This window comes from Diabrotica virgifera, chromosome 5 (assembly GCF_917563875.1).
Source record: "Diabrotica virgifera virgifera chromosome 5, PGI_DIABVI_V3a".
Lineage (NCBI taxonomy): Eukaryota > Metazoa > Arthropoda > Insecta > Coleoptera > Chrysomelidae > Diabrotica > Diabrotica virgifera.
Window position 1 is genome coordinate 238,284,068 of NC_065447.1, and position 18,263 is coordinate 238,302,330.

At 32.8% G+C, this 18,263-nt stretch overlaps 1 protein-coding gene across 1 annotated transcript in view; it reads right to left on the bottom strand.

Annotated features, from left to right (window-relative positions):
- The window catches only part of LOC114329588 (protein regulator of cytokinesis 1-like), a 58,941-nt gene that overhangs the window by 22,112 nt on the left and 18,566 nt on the right, over positions 1-18,263 (bottom strand). The window contains exon 8 of the mRNA XM_028278756.2: positions 10,862-11,007. Within this exon, the coding sequence (XP_028134557.1) occupies positions 10,862-11,007 (146 nt within the window). The remainder of the gene's footprint in view (positions 1-10,861; positions 11,008-18,263) is intronic.

Sequence of the window (18,263 nt, forward strand, 5' to 3'; positions counted from 1 at the left end):
CAGGAGAGAGTAGAGCCTCTTATAAGTGGGCCGTCCAATGGACAGCCTAAGTCTGACGTCACAAATGTCACAAAATTGGGAGGAGCTTATATTGACTCCAAACAATTTGTTTGTAACGTTGAATGCTCATAAGAAATTTTTCATTTATGTGCTTTGTGTGACAAAATAAGACTTTTCATTTACGTATTTCGTTAAAGAAACGTGTTAATAAAGGGAATTATTTTCGTTTTTGCTCAGGTGGTTTTTATTCCTTAGTGGTTGAAAATAAACAACCTCAAAACTGTTTACGTTCTAATCATTGCATTAAGTAAACTCACCTGAGCAAAAACGAATAAAAATCTCTTAACTGACACGTTTCTTTAACTAAATACCCAAATGAAAAGTCTTATTTTGCACACAAACCACGTAAACAATAAATGAAAAATTCCTTATGAATGTTTAACCTTATAAACAAAATTGTTTGGAGTCAAATATAAGCTCCTCCCAATTTTGTGATGTCAAGACTTAGGATGTCCATTGACGCAGCAGGGCCTAGATTCCGTGCACTGTAGATATCTACATGTCGCTTTCTATCGATATTTGAATATCAAAACGTATGAATTTTTAGCTTTAATTGAATTATTTTCTAGTTTTCCTCTAGTTTATCAATTAGAGTATAACCTAGCAAAACTAGAAAATAATTCAATTAAAGCTAAAAATTCAAATATTTTGATATTCAAATATCGATAGAAAGCGACATGTAGATATCTACAGTGCCATAGCCACCTTTACTTTACAAGCCATGAAGAGAAAAAGGCAACGTCGCAATTGATGACGTCGGTAGTCTGACTTTCGGACTACCGCTTTCGAAATTACGATTTTAAAGTACAAATTCTGGTAAAATTTATAGTATTTTTTGAGTCGAACAAGAAAATATTATTAATTAGAAGTTTGTACAAAATAATATTAAAAGTAATTCCTTGTAAGTAACGTTTATCCAATAACAAGAATATAAACGGGATTTATTTTTTTCGAATCCTAAGAAAACTAATAAGTATTTTTCAAAAATTCAAACGCAGAATAAAAGATTACGTTAGGACCGAGGGCCGAAAGTCCCTGAAAACTTCTATGTTTATTTTAATAAGTTACAGGGGTGAAAAACTAAGAAAATTTAGTGTGATTTTTAGTTACAAATATGTCATTAAAAAAAACTTTTTATTCATTCTAAGGGACTTTCGGCCCTCGGTAATAAAGTAATCTTTCATTCTGCGTTTAAATTTTTCAAAAATACTCATTAATTTTCTCAGGATTCGAAAAAAATGATTACATTTAAAATACAGGCGTCAAAATTTTGCATTTTGTTCCTTTCCGAGGGCCGAAAGTCCCTGAAAACTTCTATGTTTATTTTAATAAGTTACAGGGGTGAAAAACTAAGAAAATTTAGTGTGATTTTTAGTTTCAAATATGTCATTAAAAAAAAAACTTTTTATTCATTCTAAGGGACTTTCGGCCCTCGGTAATAAAGTAATCTTTCATTCTGCGTTTAAATTTTTCAAAAATACTCATTAGTTTTCTCAGGATTCGAAAAAAATGATTACATTTAAAATACAGGCGTCAAAATTTTGCATTTTGTTCCTTTCCACTTAAAGTTTGTCGCACTTATTTAGAAACACCCTGAATTGATAAAGAACAAATCTAGTTGTTAAATATAAGCGAATTAATAAAAAAAAACAGAATGTTAAGAAAACCGGAGTCTATAGTTGGGTTTTAATTTCAGTATTTTATAAATGCCCGGTACACCATAAAAATTCAACTGCTTAGCAACAATATTATTACAGCAGTATTGTAAAAGAATTAGGCTATAACATATTAAAAAATCACTTAAATCTGCCAACAGGTTTAGGAAATATAATGTCTTAAAAATGACAAAATTTTTAAGGTGACGGATTTCTATATGCACGCAAGTTTATATAAAAATATATTATATTGAACTAAAATCATCTTAATAACATACCTTTTAATGTTCTTTTTTAATTTGGAGCACAAAATATTGTAAAATATTTCAGTTTCTCTGTAAATACAGTGAAAATAATTTAAAAACAAATGAGAACTGTCAGAATTAATCGGTCTACCAATACATGTTGCCAAATTTCAACTTCATGGCTTGTTAAGTAAAGGTGGCTATGACAGTGCACGGAATCTAGGCCCAGTTCGTGTAAGAAGAGGTTTGTTCCAACCCGTCACATAATCATTCTTGAATGGTTACGAGTATGCGCAGTAACGAAAAATGTGTTACTGCGCATATTTATACGTTATTGCGCATACGCGTAATCATTCGAGAACGGTAATGTGACGGGTTGGAACAAACCTAAGGACATCATAGGTTTGTTCCAACTTAATGTTCTGTAGCGTTCTTGAATCATACGTGTATTGGTAGGTATTGTCCTTTTCATGATCATTTTTCAGTGCGTCACAAATGATAGGAAAAAGGGTAAGTCCGTGATAATACACATTTATGACATTTATTCTAACATGACATTTTAGTTAAATCTGACAGTTGTCACATTTTATTTTCAATTTAGAATAAAAACAAATCAAATGTGTTTCTTGCATTTATAAAATGGTATTTTCTTTGATTTGTATAGTCTTAAAAATTATACAGATTATATTTGTAATATTATTATCTAATTAAAAAAAAATTATTTTTTTTAATTGTGGCGCCATCTATCGACAGCTAGAATAATCACAGAACTAGAAGTAATCACCGACGTGCCTTTTTTCTGTCATATACAATTGAATACGTTAAAAAGAAATCGAAAAACTGTGACGCACTGAAAGATGATCATGAGAAAAAGAATATCTACATGAACGATGAATTGAGCATGTCCAGTTTTAAATAGTTTTGGAATTAGATACCAGTTGGAACGCTTTGTAAAACTGTTCTTTTTTATTTTATAACCTTTATTTCATAGTTACTTGGCCTCCAAGCCTCGTATAAAACAATTTGTTTATTTTTACTTTTACAAAAGTATTGCTATTATGTATTAAGGAAAACTCTGGGTATATTGTTTAAGGAACTTCTACGATTAAATAAATATTTAATACTTTATAACCTACCCAAGTAATTTTTGTTTTTTAGATTCTTGGTTTAACATGAACTCAAATCATCATCACTAGTATCGTCATTGGTGAAATCACTATCGCCTTCGATATCACCCATTTTATAAAATTAATAAAAGCCGTTGTCGTAGTTGAAAATTAGTTAACAATTCGATGGTTACAGCAACTTGATATTTTAGAATAGATTAAACATAAACTATTGCGATTTATGTTATGCGACAATAACCTACAAACGGAAATTGTTTGTTTTGCGCATGTCAGAACTACCAGTCAGAACTTCTTCAAAAATTCGTGAATCAATTTGACTGTACTAGGTCTGGATCCCGCGTATGAAAAAAACGTTGATTAATAGCAAGCTGAAAATTTGTTAATAGCTTAAGGGTGTCTAGTCGGACAAACTTTGATATATAGGAACACTGGAACAGGGCAAGTTTTAATTGTGGAACAGGTTAAAAATTTGGAACGGTCAGACCACGAAAACGTCACATGTATTTTGTCCGACAGAACTTCCAATTGATTTGTTACCCTTTCATTAAACTCTCATGCAAAAATCAGACTGCTATTTATCACCTGTCATAATTCCTGTCATTTGACATATTCTACGTGTTCCACTCATTATAATTCCCATGTGGTGATAAATAGCAGCCTGATTTTTGCATGAGAGTTTACTGAAAGGGTAACAAATCAATTGGAAGTTCTGTCGGACAAAATACATGTGATGTTTTCGTGGTCTGACCGTTCCAAATTTTTAACCTGTTCCACAATTAAAACTTTCCCCGTTCCAGTGTTCCTACATATCAAAGTTTGTCCGACTAGACACCCTTAAGCTATTAACAAATTTTCAGCTTGCTATTAATCAACTTTTTTTTCATATGCGGGATCCAGACCTATACATGAACGGTTCCGGAATCACCAATTTTCTAGTTGGAACGCATTTTGGATCATTCTGAACATGGTACAAATCTAGTTGGAACGCATAAAATGTAGTGCACAGGTGTTGAACGGTTACTGCATGGTTTTGTATTGAGTTGGAACAAACCTCATGGCGTCCACATTACAAAATTCGAGTGTCCGTTTACGTGCATGCCGTGAGGGCTTGGTTGATGAACCGAGACCTGGACAGGAAATCACGGTTATCACGGCTGATTTCATCGGCAAGGTGGACGACCCAGGGAGAAATGATCGGCATGTCACAATGCAATTTCCATGTGTTTGGTACTGGATCTTGTCATGGCTACAGGAATTCTGGGAACAAGAAATTCTTCGGCTCCTTAATCAATGGGATCGTTGTGCTCAGGGTAATGCTGAATATTTTGAATAAAGACCTCATTTATACCCACAGTGTCGTTTCGTACCTTTTCATTTGAACAACCTACGCATACAGCATTAAAGATAAAAATGAAGAATTAATAACAGGAACAAAAAATAGTTAAAAGATGGAAACAACACTTTGAAGAGCAATTAACGGCTATAAACCAACAAGACGTTAATGAAGAACAAAATAATATATTGGAAGATAACATAGAAAACTTGATAAACGAAGAACAACTAGAAGAAGCAATAAAAAGGTTTAAGTATGCAAAAGCACCTGGAGTGGATAGAATAACGACAGAGATTATAAAAAACATGGAACAAATGGAGAACAATTATTACAAATAATGAAGATATCCAGAAAGATTGGAAACTGTCACTAATAGTACCCTCATACCAAAAAGGAGACTGGAGAGAATGTAATAACTACCGAGGATTGACGTTACTACGTAAATATATAAAACTCTTAGAAAATATAATAATTAAGAATAATGACAGAAGACACATTAGAAAAAGCATAAAAGGGTTTAAAAAGTAGTAGGAGTATACAAGACCATATTTAAAACAGATAACACAAAAAGCGAGAAAAAAAAAATATATGTAGTATTTCTTGACCTAAAAAAAGCCTTCAATAAAGTACTAAGACAGAAACTATGGAAAACAATCGGAGAAAAGGGATATAGATATAGAAATAGACAACAAGTTACTAAGAATGATATAAAAAATATGCAATGAGAACAACAATGCCGTATAGTCCTGAATCCTGCGTACCAAAAAAAAGTTGATTAATAGCAAGCTGAAAATTTGTTAATAGCTTAACGGTGTCTAGTCGGACAAACTTTGATATATGGGAACACTGGAACAGGGGAAGTTTTAAGTGTGAAACAGGTTACAGGTTTCGAACGGAAGACTACTAAAACGTCCCACGTCCCATGCATTTTGTCGGACAGAACTTCCAATTGATTTGTTACCATTTCATTAAACTCTCATGCAAAAATCAGACTGCTATTTACCACCAATATAATTCCTGTCATTTGACAAGTTCTACGTTTCGGACTTATTAAAATGGCCAACATATTCGTCGGACAAACATTTTTTTCATGTATTATATAAAGTTTCTATTGAGTAAACTTAAAAACTTCCCCTATTCCAGTGTTCCCACACATCAAAGTTTGTCCGACTAGACGCCGTTAACCTGCTATTAATCATTTTTTTTTGGTACGCAACACCCAGGCCTTGTAATTAGTAATAATTCAAGATCGCATACGTTTAAAATAAACTTATAGGGAAAAATGAGGAAGGAGTATTATAGGACGAAGGAGAATGTCATGGTTGAAAAATGCAAGGGACTGTTTTAAATGCAGTTCAATAGAATTTTTCAGAGCAGCGGGAGATATAGGAAAGATAGTGATGATGATATCCAACCTCCGATTAGGAGACGGCACTTAAAGAATTAGAAGATTACTATGCAGCTTTTATGATTTATAAATAAATGTCTTTTTTCTAGTTTTTCCAGAATCAGAAGTAGAAACTTCCGGTTACTCCGATACTCCCGTTACTCAGATATAACTTGCAATGTTGAATTTGAATCTGTCATCAGTATTTCTGTCAGTTGCAGTTTTATCTTCTTCTTAAAGTGCGGTCTCCTCAATGGAGGTTAGCTACTACAAGTGCAAACTCTTCTCTGTCTTCAGCTGTTCTTTTAGCTGTTCAAAATTTAGCCCTGTCCATTGTCGGATATTTCTGAGCCACGATAGTCTTATCCTTCCTAGTCCTCTCCTTCCCTCGATCTTTCCTTTCACTATAAGTTGAGCATATTGGTACTTATTATTTCTCAGTATGTGGCCCAGGTAAGATGTTTTTCTAACTTTCACTGCGTTGAAAAGTTCTCTTGCCTTGCCTATTCTATGCAGCACTTCTTCGTTTGAGGTATGCGATGTCCACGAAATTTTGAGGATTCTCCGGTAGATCCACATTTCAAAGGTCTCCAACTTATTTATGGTTGATGTTTTAAGGGTCCATGTCTCAACTGCATAGAGAAGAGTCGACCAGACGTAGCATTTGGATAAACGTAGTCACAAAGCAGTTTTTTGATTTTTTCGAAAGATTTTCTGGCCTGTTCTATTCTCGATCTTATTTCTAGATCAGGATTTAGGCTGCTATCGATCCAACATCCCAAGTACTTAAATCTATTGACTTGTTCTAAAATGTGCCCATTTATTGTGCAAGGTTGAGGTACGTTTTGGTTTTTTCGGATTGACATCACTTCGGTTTTTTTAATGTTTATTTTCATACCAAACTGCTCACAGGTCGAGTTGGTCTTGTCGATGAGTCGTTGTAGACCAAGTCGGAATCCGCAATCAACACAGTACCATCGGCGTATCTGATGCTGTTAATATTTACGCCATTCACCTTGACTCCATCCTTGGAGTCCTCCAGTGCTTCTTTAAATAGAAACTGGGAGTAAAGACTAAACAGCAGAGGCGACAGAACACATCCCTGTTTTCTAACTCTGGCGTTTTGGTTCCAGTACAAGTTCTTTAGTAAATTGATGTCTTTTCCATCTAAACCGACTTCTTGCAAACGTTCTAACAGTAGGTCGTGTCTTACTCTATCAAATGCTTTTTCGAAGTCTATAAAGCATATAAATATATCTTTCTGTTGATCGTAGCATCTTTGCGCGAGAACTAGTAAATTGAAGAGGGCTTCTCTCGTTCCCATGCCGGCTCTGAATCCAAACTGATCGTCTCCGATTATTGTTTCGCACTTTCTATAGATACGATTATGTACGACTTTTAACAGAACTTTTACTGCATGACTCATAAGGCTTATCAGACGGAACTCATTGCAGTGTTTAGTCCAAGTAATGAAGCTTAAAATAGGACAAAACCTCGCAATTTTTACAGAATGGATCGATTTGCTTGAAAATTTGAGAATAAGTAGTGGAAAGTCCAAGGATCAAAATCTATATGATGCCAAAAGGCGCTTTTACCATGGGGGTGGTTGCCACCCCATGTCTGGGGTGAAATTTTTTATTATATTTTGACCGCAAAAGTTGGTAAAAACATTCATTCTAAGCAAAAAATGTTCTATACATTTTTTTGATAAAATTAAATTTTTCTATTTATTCGCTATCGAAAGTGTTAGTTTTATATTAAAAAAATTAATGTTTTTAATCAGTTTTCTGCAAATAACTCAAAAAGTTTTTGTTTTATCAAAACAACTTTGCTTAACAAAAATGTACCTTTTGAAAAAATCAACAAAACCGTTTTTTTAAATTTTCTTTAAGATGAAAAGTAATCGAGCTATACTTTATTATATGTTAGCTCTTCCTCGGCAAATGCTAAATATTGTAGTTTCAAAGTCAAAAGACGGGAAAACTATGCACTTTTCGAGGATCACTTGTTTAAACTAATTTGAAGTATTTAAAAATATCTATCTTCAGAAATAAAAAGAAAGTCTTTAGCTCAAAAATTAGGTGGCTTAGAATGAAAAGAATGTCAGATCCTATATTTTTCAGCGAAAAAGTGATCGAAAGCAAACCCCTAATCACCACCCTGATTAAAATTAGTCATTGACCTTATTTCGTCTTCTTTACTTATGTATTATTAATAGGTTCTAGAAGTTTAACTGGCTTTAGAATGATTAGTTTTATAAAAAATGGAGTCAAAAGCAAATATCGAATTTTTGAAGTTTGGAAAAAATTCCATTTTCTTCAGAATATAAAGATTATCATCAGAGATACAAAAAAATATTTAAATATAAAATTGTAGCTTATTTAATTCCCAAGAATGTGGTTTGCAAAAATTTTCTCTGCGGTAAAAATTGAGTGAGCTATTAACAATTAAAACTTGTAATAACATGCAAAAATCACATTTACCAACCCTTTCAGAGTCACCACTTTTTGCGACTGAGGATTTTAAAAGGATTTGGTATTAATAGTCTTATAGATCTTGTAAAAACCTACAAAATTATTTTTTAACAAACTTTCTAAGATAAAAATTAAAAAGGTTACGGTTAAAAAATCAATATATTTTTTTCAAAAAAAAAAAAGAAATCCAATTGGAAGCATAATAATGTAAGTTAGCTTTGCTTTTAGTCATTGACCTTATTAATTCTTCTTTATTTTTGTATTATTAATAGATTTTAAAAGTTTGACTGGCTTAGAATGATTAGTTTTTAAAAAACTAGAGTTAAAAGCTAATAACGACTTTTTGTAGTTTGGTAAAAAATGCTATTTTCTTCAAAATAGAAAGATTAGCATCAGATATACGAAAAAATGTTTTTATATGAAATTGTAGGTTATTTAATTCCCAAGAAATTGTTTTGAAACAATTTTTTCTACGGCAAAAATTGAGTGAATGGTAAATGAGTATATATCGAAAAACATTGATTTTTTCTATATAAAACTAACACTTTCGATAGCGAATAAATCAAAAAGTATTAATTTTATCAAAAAAATGTATAGAACATTTTTTGCTTAGAATGAATGTTTTTATCAACTTTTGCAGTCAAAATATAATAAAAAATTTCCACCCCTAAGATGGGGTGGCAACCGACCCCATGGTAAAAGCGCCTTTCGACATCATATAGATTTTGATCCTTGAACTATCCACTACTTATTCTTAAATTTTCAAGCAAATCGATCCATTCTGTAAAAATTGCGAGGTGAAATGCTTCGGTTCCTGGACTAGTTGTGGGTTTGGCTTTTTTGGTAGTGGGATGAATATTGACTCTAGCCAGTCTTGGGGTATTTTACCTGTATTATAAATGCGATTGAATAAAAGGACAAATATTTCGATATTTTCTTCGCTGATTAGTTTCAACGTTTCTGGGTATATTCCATCTGGACCTGGGCTTTTATTTGTTTTGAGTTGGTTAATTGCATTTATAATTTCAGATTTCAGAATTGCTGGCCCTTCGTTGTTATTTTCCGATATTGGTTCTTCTCAATGTCATGAAAAAGAATTTTAATATAGTTTTCTCACTCTTTCAGTTTATCTTCCGTTGATTCTAGCAGTTTGCCATCCGTGTTCAGCATGGTGTGAAAAGTTGTTCGCTTGGTAGTTGATGTAAACACTTTTACCTTTTTATGTAAATTAAAAAAATCGTGCCTTTGTTGCAGTTCTTCTATTTCAACGCATTTTGTTTCCAGCCACTTCTCTTTTGCTGCGGTTATTTTTCTTCGAATTATTCTATTTAGTCTTTTGTATTCTCCATCCTGGTCATCTTTTCCTTTAGATTCTCTTCGTTTGTCCATTAATTGTAAAATCTCATCTGTCATCCATTACTGTTTGTTATTTCTGGATGATACTTTTAGATGTTTTTCTATTGCATTGTTCATTTGTTCTTTAATAGTTTTCCAAAGAACGTTTATGTCATCGGACTCGATAATTCTGTGGTGGTCAATATTTCCTAAATTTTTATTTAATTCTTTATTTACTGAGTGTTGTATGGTGTCGTTTTTCAATAATCGGATGTCTAGTTTGTGTTGAGGTTTTTGTTTCTTTATTATTTTCCATCTTGCGCGCACTTTTACAACAACAGGATTATGATCTGAATTGATGTCAGCTCCAGGATATGTTTTTGCATTGACGATAGCGTTGTGATATCTTTTGTTGACCAATATGTAATCTATTTGGTTACGGATTATTCTGTTTTCATTGTGTTGTGGTGAAGTCCAAGTGTATAATCTGCGAGGATGTAATTTAAACCACGTATTTGTCGCTACCATGGTGTGTTATTGACAGAAGTCGGTCATTCTCTCTCCCCTGTCGTTCCGCACTCCAAGTTCGAAATCTCCAATCAATCCAGATACCTTTCCTCTACCTAACTTAGCGTTAAAGTCACCTAAGATAAATGTTGTCTCGTTTTTTGGTCATCTTTATAAGTTTTTCTACATCAGCATACCACGCTTCTAGCTCTTCCGTGGGTTTATCTGTCGTAGGGGCATAAATCTGAATGATGTTAATATTTACTGGCTTTCCGGATAGTTGAATAAGTAGACATCGGTCCAACAATGGCACAAAGTTTGTGACGGCATTGTTATATTTGTCTTCTAAAATTATTCCAACTCCGTTACGATGAGCCGGATCATTATTACCAGAGTAATAGAAAGTTTTGTTCATGGTTTTTTAATAAAATAAAATTAATAAATAAATGTCTTTTTTCTAGTTTTTCCAGAATCAGAAGTAGAAACTTCCGGTGTTCCTCTGATATAACTTGCAATGTTGAATTTGAATCTGTCATCAGTATTTCTGTCAGTTGCAGTTTTATAGTCAATAATAAATGAGTGTTGACTATGATATCTTCTATTTTAAATAAAACAAATAACCAAATTGTTAGGAAAAACTAAAATTTTCAAAAATTTTCAAGTTAAATTTTCACAGTAATTATTTTTTAAAGCTGTTGTGTATCATCGCCAATAGATCAAACTTGCCTTAATACAAACCTCAAATTCTGTGTATGTTGCATTGATTTGGTGGTTCTCCTTTTGTCTGCTTAGTCGCCTCATTTTTTCTATTCTCTTTCTCCGTTCCATAGAGAGTCGCTTAGATCTGCTTAGAGTCCCAACAGCAATACTTGGTGTATTTAGTGCTGCAAAGTACACAAAAGAAATAGAACGCTACATAACTAAGACTGGAATACAAAATAACATCACTACTAGATTTTTAAATTTTGAACAGTTTTAAAATATATAACAAATAAACTAATAGGCTATTGATTATGTATTATAGAAAGGAACTACAACGTTAATGGGGTTTTATTGTTTAATATAGTCAATGGACCTTTAAATATGAAAAAACCGCGGAGTGCTACCATTTAAAGGGGTGCGTTTTTGAGAAAGGGGTGAATTAGTCCTTAGGCACAGGGCGAATTAGGGTGAGTTCTATGCACTTTTCGTACAAACAAGGCTACATGAAAATTGTTCCAGGTTAAATTTACTATTGAAATATCACATTTCAAAGTGAAAAATATTGCTTTGCAAAAATATATTCAAAAGAAAAGCAAGAAAACAACACGAAAGATAGCAATTTTGTTTTTTGCCCCACAACTTTTTCCTATGGGAATGTAGGTATAGGCATTGCTTCACAGAAAAAAAAACTTACAGCCTTCCTCTTTATGGTGTTTGGTATAAGTCTCTATAATTTATAGTTTCCAAAATAGGATTTTTCAAACTTCACTACTCACAGCGATGTTGACCCATTTTCCTTGTTACTTCGCAAACATTGTTCTGTAACTTTTTTCTACGCAGATTTACGTATATGCAATGGTAAATTTAGTAGCAAAAAAAGTCAATTACCTTTAAAATGGTCTATTGTAGAAGGCGGTATGACTTTTTAAGCAAGATATGGTTTTTGAAAATTGTATACTTTTAATGATTTTTGATATATTTTTCGATTATTTTGAAATTTCTCATAACTTTTTTTATTGTATATTTAGGTATGTACATTGTGCAATAAAAAAGAAAGCCTATTTTCTTAAGTTTAAAATTGTGTATTGTAAAAAATTCTAGGAGTATTTTTAAACAAGATATTCGTTCTGAAAATGTGACATATACACATGCCACATGTCCCACTAAGCTGGAACCATAAATATGGAAACTTTTTTATTATTAACTTTATGAAAAAAATTATTGTTTATAAAATGCTCTGCATAATCTAAAACCTGAGATGCAATCATCAGATATAAAATTTTATCAATAGTGTACGAGGTATGGTAAAAAATATGAATTTCGCTCAGGAGTGAAGTACCTTTATATTTCACAATATCGAAAAGTGTTATTAAGAAATGTTATTTGGAATTAAAAATTATGTTATAATATGCAACTATATTCTTCTAATTAAAAAAAAAATAAGATTTTAAAATTTTTCTCAAATTACGGATACCCTTGGATATCCTACGGATATCTTGTTTAAAAATAGTCCTAGAATTTTTTGCAATACACCACTTTAAAGTAAAGAAAATAAGCTTTTTTGCACAATGAATGTACAAGACAAAAAGTCATAATAAGAAATTTAAACAATAATCATAAAAAATATCAAAAATCATTAAAAGTATAAAACCTTGAAAAAGCATAACTTGCTTAAAAATAGTCGCACAACCTTATACAATAGACCATTTTAAAGGTAATTGACTTCTATTTCTACTAAATGTACCACTATTACATATACCTAGAAATGCGCAGAAAAAAGTTACAGACCAATGTTTGCGAAATAATGGGGAAAATTGCCCTAAAAATGCTGTGAGCGGCGAAATTTGAAAAATCCTATTTTGGAAAATATAAATCCTAGTGACTTCTACTAAACGTCATTTTAAAGAGCAAAGACTGAAGTTATTTTTTGCCGAAGCAATACCTATACCTACATCCCTGAGGAAAAAAGTTATAGGGCAAAAAACAAAATTGCTTTCTTTGGTGTTTTTTTCTTGCTTTTCTTTTGAATATATTTTTGTAAAAAAAATATTTTTGACTCTAAAATGTGATATTTTGATAGTAAATTTAACCTGGAACAATTTTCCTGTAAACGTATTTGTACCAAAAGTGCATAGAACTTAACCTAATTCACCCTGAGCCTAGGAACTAACTCGTCCCTTTCTCAAAAACGCACCTATTTAAATGGTAGCACTCCGCGGTTTTTTCAAATATAGAGGTCCATTGACCATATGAGACAATAAAATCCCATTAACGTTGTAGTTCCATTTAGCTCTCTTATTTTGAACATAATAGCCTATAAGGATATAAGTACAATGTACAATCTCTAGGACTACAAATCAACCTAGTCACATAGAAATATAAAAGAGAGTAACTTATACATAATACGTGAAGAAATAGCATACCAACATCAATTTAAACTTATGCAAGGCAGATTAGCAACGGATTTTGGCAATTATCAAATTATGGCAAAGAGAAGCACTCGAGCTTTTCGAGAATTTAACAGCACCCGAGCAATGGGATATATCTTCTTCTTGTAGTTCCTTATCCTATCGGAGATGGGCTATCATCACAGCTATCCGTACCTTATTGGCGGCTGCTGTGAATAGATCTACTAAGCTGCAACTATACCACTCGCTTAGGTTTCTCAGCCAGGAAATTCTTCATCTTCCTATGGATCTTTTACCCTTAATTTTACCTTACATTATGAGCTTTAATATCTCATATTTTGCACCTCTGGTAATGTAGCCTAAATGTTCCAGCTTTCTTGTTTTGATGTTCTTTATGACCTCGCAATCCTTTGGTAGCCTCCTTGACACTTCTGCATTTGTACTCGTTAGATCCATAGTACTTTCAAAATCCTTCTGTAACACCACATCTCAAATGATTCCAATTTGTTTAAATTATCCACTTTTAGTGTCCAGCTTTCCATTTTATACGACAAAGCTCATGTAGCATCTTAAGGCTCTTATCCTCAGCTCCAGAGGAAGGTCTGGATTAACAAACATTTTTTTCATTTTTATAAATGCTTGTTTTACAATTCCAATGCGTGTCCTGATTTCTCTACCTTCGACATTGTTTTCATTTACCCAAGATCTCAGATATTTTTAGTAATTCACTCTTTCTACTTGTTTTCCCTCGATATGCTTCCTACTGTATGTTGCTTAGAAATAATCATGGATATGGTTTTTAACGCTCATTTGTAGTCCATATTTTATACTGACTTAATGTAATCTATTTATTTACTAAGCGTTGCATTCCTTCTAGCTAGACTATCTGCAAAAATAGCGGTGTATTCTGTGAAACTTATGTTGTTCAACATTTTCCCCTTTATTGATATACCCTATTCTTACCCTGGCTTATTAAGGAAATTGTTCTATTGGGACCGTGCAAGTTCGGCAAAGCGACCTCTATTTCTACGCTCTGTACTTTTATTCGCACTTTTAATTATATTGGCCAATTATATTAGTCCTGGTTGCTGGATAATTGTCAAGACCATAGTCCAAAAAAATAATAAGAAGAAAAAAATAAGATGCAGGTTATGTTTAGCAAACGTAAACAATTGTATGTAGTAAATAAAATCCGTTATTAAAATGCAGTATTGCAAGCAAAATACAATTAATTAAATTTACCTTTATATAATAATTGCATATCATATCAATATTGTGGAGCAATATATAATTTTTCTGAGTCAATGACAGAAGGTATGAAATATACGTCAATTTGACAATTTCAATTGACAATATGAATTATTTAAGATAGTTGCAATATTTCTCCGCGACTCGCGCACGGTCGTTTCTCGTTTCCCTTTCCAAGTACTTGCACACCGCGAATACTGGGAACATTCTGTCACATGTACTGACTTTGGTAGTGTATAAACATGGATACCAACCAATCTTGGGTATATACCTTGTTGAACAGATCAAAAATGGGATATATGTAGAAGAATCATTATTAAGGAAGCGGCAAATAATGTCAGAAGGATCCTAGGATCAGAAGGACCAGCTCTGTGCAAGTGTTGAGTCATTGATAAATGTTAAGATATCACTAAAAGAAAAGAATAATGCATATAAACTACAAAGAAGAACAAGGGATAAGGAGCAAACGGAAAAAAACCCAGAAAGGAGAAAAGAAAAAACGGATCTTGGAGAACCAAATTATGCAAGTACTTCAATTACTAAAGGGGCAAAATGAAACTAGTAAGTTGTATACACAAACATATATATGGATATATCGTTATTACCAGTGACGCAGTACAAAGCAGATGGGTTGAGCACTTCAATGAACTACTTCTCCAGGAGTAGATTGCATCCCCGCAGAGATAATTAAACATGGAGGTAGATGTAATGGATTTTTACAAGAGCTGAGTCATGCCGATGCAGTACACAAATTTAAGTGTTATTTTCAAGGTCATAGCTCTTGTCAAAATCGATTACCTCTAACAACGTTATATATCTGATTTACTGCATAACAGTCAAGTATGGTAAGAAGAACAAATGTCAGAGGAATGGTGCACGGAAATCATCTGTCCACTGGATAAAAAGGGAGATTTGTTGAAATTATAGGGGTGTAACTCTTCTGAACATAATATACAAACACACTGTACAACCGTGTAAGTACTTACGTGGAGGAATTCCTTGGTGAATGGCAAAGCGGTTTTAGGCCAGGTAGGTCAATAATTGACCAGATTTTTGTGCTACGTCAATCTTAGAAAAAAATAATAAAGTTAATATTGATATGTTTCATCTCTTTGTGAACTTCGGAATGCTACGATGTAAATCATATGAAGCTATGAATGAACTTAATATTCCCATAAATTAATAAGAATTGTAAAAACAACTATGAGTAAAATGATCTGCACAGTGAAAATACAAAGCGATCTGTCACAAACCTTTGAAACATGTGCGGCATTACAGCAAGGAGGCGTGTCTTCTCTTCAAAATAGCGTTCGAATAGACTATAAGAGATGCTGAGTTAGACACAAGTGGAACAATCTTTAATAAGTCAATGCAAATTATGGCGTACGCTGACGATTTGAAATTGATCACATGCACCACACAAGGACTACAACGAGATTGTTTCCACCTTCTTAACGGTCGCACAAAATATGGCCGTTAAAATAAACAGGAATAAACCATAATGTTGGCATCGATTCCATATAACACAGATAGAGCTAGAAACGCCGAACAAAATTTCAGCATAGACCACTATATGAAACGAAAAATATCAGAATCAGGATCAGAATAACATCATAACAGGATCAGAATTGCCTTGATGATAGCCAACCTTCATAGCTGAGATGGCACACAAAGAAGAGAAGCAGAGTCGCAGGTTGCTTAAATGAAAAATATCAAGAAATAAAAATATCGGAAAAGAAATGAAAGGTAGAATTTACAAAACACTAAACACTCATCAGACCAATAATGATATAAGCGGCAAAAACACGACCTGACACAGAGAGGATAAAAAGATTGTTAGAAACAGCAGAGATGAAAACCCTTTGAAAAATCGATGGTACAATACTATGGTAAAATTTGAGTACGAGGGAAGAAATTTCTTCTCTGATGAAGGTCTCATTTCGGTGGAAATTCCTCAGGGAAGTATTATGGGTCCTCTTCTCTTTGTTTTTTTATGTAAATGATTTAGCTTTAGACATTACAGATAACAATCAGAATACTCTTATTGTGGAATTTGCAGATGATAATAACATTTTAACTATAGGGTCATCCTTGAATAATTTATTGAATATCGCTAATAATAGATTAGAGAAAGCACAGAGATGGCTCAATATGAATAAACTCATACTGAACAGAGAAAAAACAAATTATATATGTTTCGTCACTAAAACAAATAATAGTACCTTGTCTCAATTCAATCGCAAATGGTTACTCTAAACCAAACCACAAAATTTCTGGGGGTACATATTGACCAAAATTTAGATTTTGGAGTGCACATAAATGAGATCTGTAACAGGTTAACATCTATCTGCTACTCTTTCAGAATAACAGCAAATTATTTGGACGAAAAATGTAAACGAGTTGTATATTTTTCAAATTTTCATTCTGTAATGCGATTTGGAATAATTTTCTGGGGGGGGGAGAAGTAGTAACTCTGAACAGGTTTTTATATTACAAAAAAGAGCAATCAGAACTCTACTTAACTTGAAATACAGGGATTCATGTAGAGATAATTTCAAAAAGCTCAACATACTAACAATGGCTGGAACATACATATATGAATGCTTACTTTTCATTTTTAAAAATAGACATAAATTCTTGAAACACATAACAAACCATAATACTAATACACGAACCAATCTCATAAACTATAATATACCAATACATAGACTAACAACATCTGAGAAAACCACAGAATATGCCTTTATTAAATTCTTTATTAAACTGCCTTACAGCATCAAAATAGAAACTGACATAAATAAATATAGAAAGTCTGTTCAACAGTTGCGCATACACGTAGAACCCTACAAAGTGGAAGAATACCTTCAAGCTGACCTGCAGGGAGACTGAGGGCTCTTATCTGAATCTAAATGTCACTGTTATTATTAATTGATGAATTCGACCGTTACTTGATGGAAGTTCATTTTATGTAACAATAAAACACTGAAAACGTTTGTTTTCTATACTTCCACAAAATTTATTATAACTAAGTGACTACAGCTGTTTCGGCAGAGTGCCTTTCTCATTTTATCTAACAATAAAACACTGAAAACGTTTGTTTTCTATACTTCCACAAAATTTATTATAACTAAGTGACTACAGCTGTTTCGGCAGAGTGCCTTTCTCAAGTTATAATAAATTTTGTGGAAGTATATAAAACAAACGTTTTCAGTGTTTTATTGTTAGATAAAATGAACTTCCATCAAGTAACGGTCGAATCCATCAATTATTTACAGGAAGCCAATACAGGGCTATTGACCATATTGTTTTCAAGATTGCTTTTAAAGCGTAGAGTATTGTCCAAGTAAAAAATACTGTAGAATAGCTTTAAGCCGGTGAAATATGATATTCTTCAAATATAGATGTTAGGTCAAACGTTTAAGAAGCGGCCCTTTGTGAAAGCATCTGTGTTTTTACGGCCAGACCTCCCGCATATCTATTCACAAGTTTCGTGCAAAAGATTAGTTTTAGTTCGGTAGCCTAGCAGTGTATTAGTACTGGAGTGTACGTGTGTTAAGTGATACGAGTGTTTTGTTTGCTGTAATTATTTTGAATATTGGTTTAGTATTTCGTTTGGAGAGTGTCAAGTGTTGATTATTGTAATTTAATTAATGTGAATAGTGATGTGGCGCCCGTGGGATAATGTAAATATCGCGTACGATAACGCTGATATTGTAGAAATTGCCAGTGCTAGTGTGAATGTAATTACTAAAAAAAAAGAGATCGTAAAGAAGATTCGAATG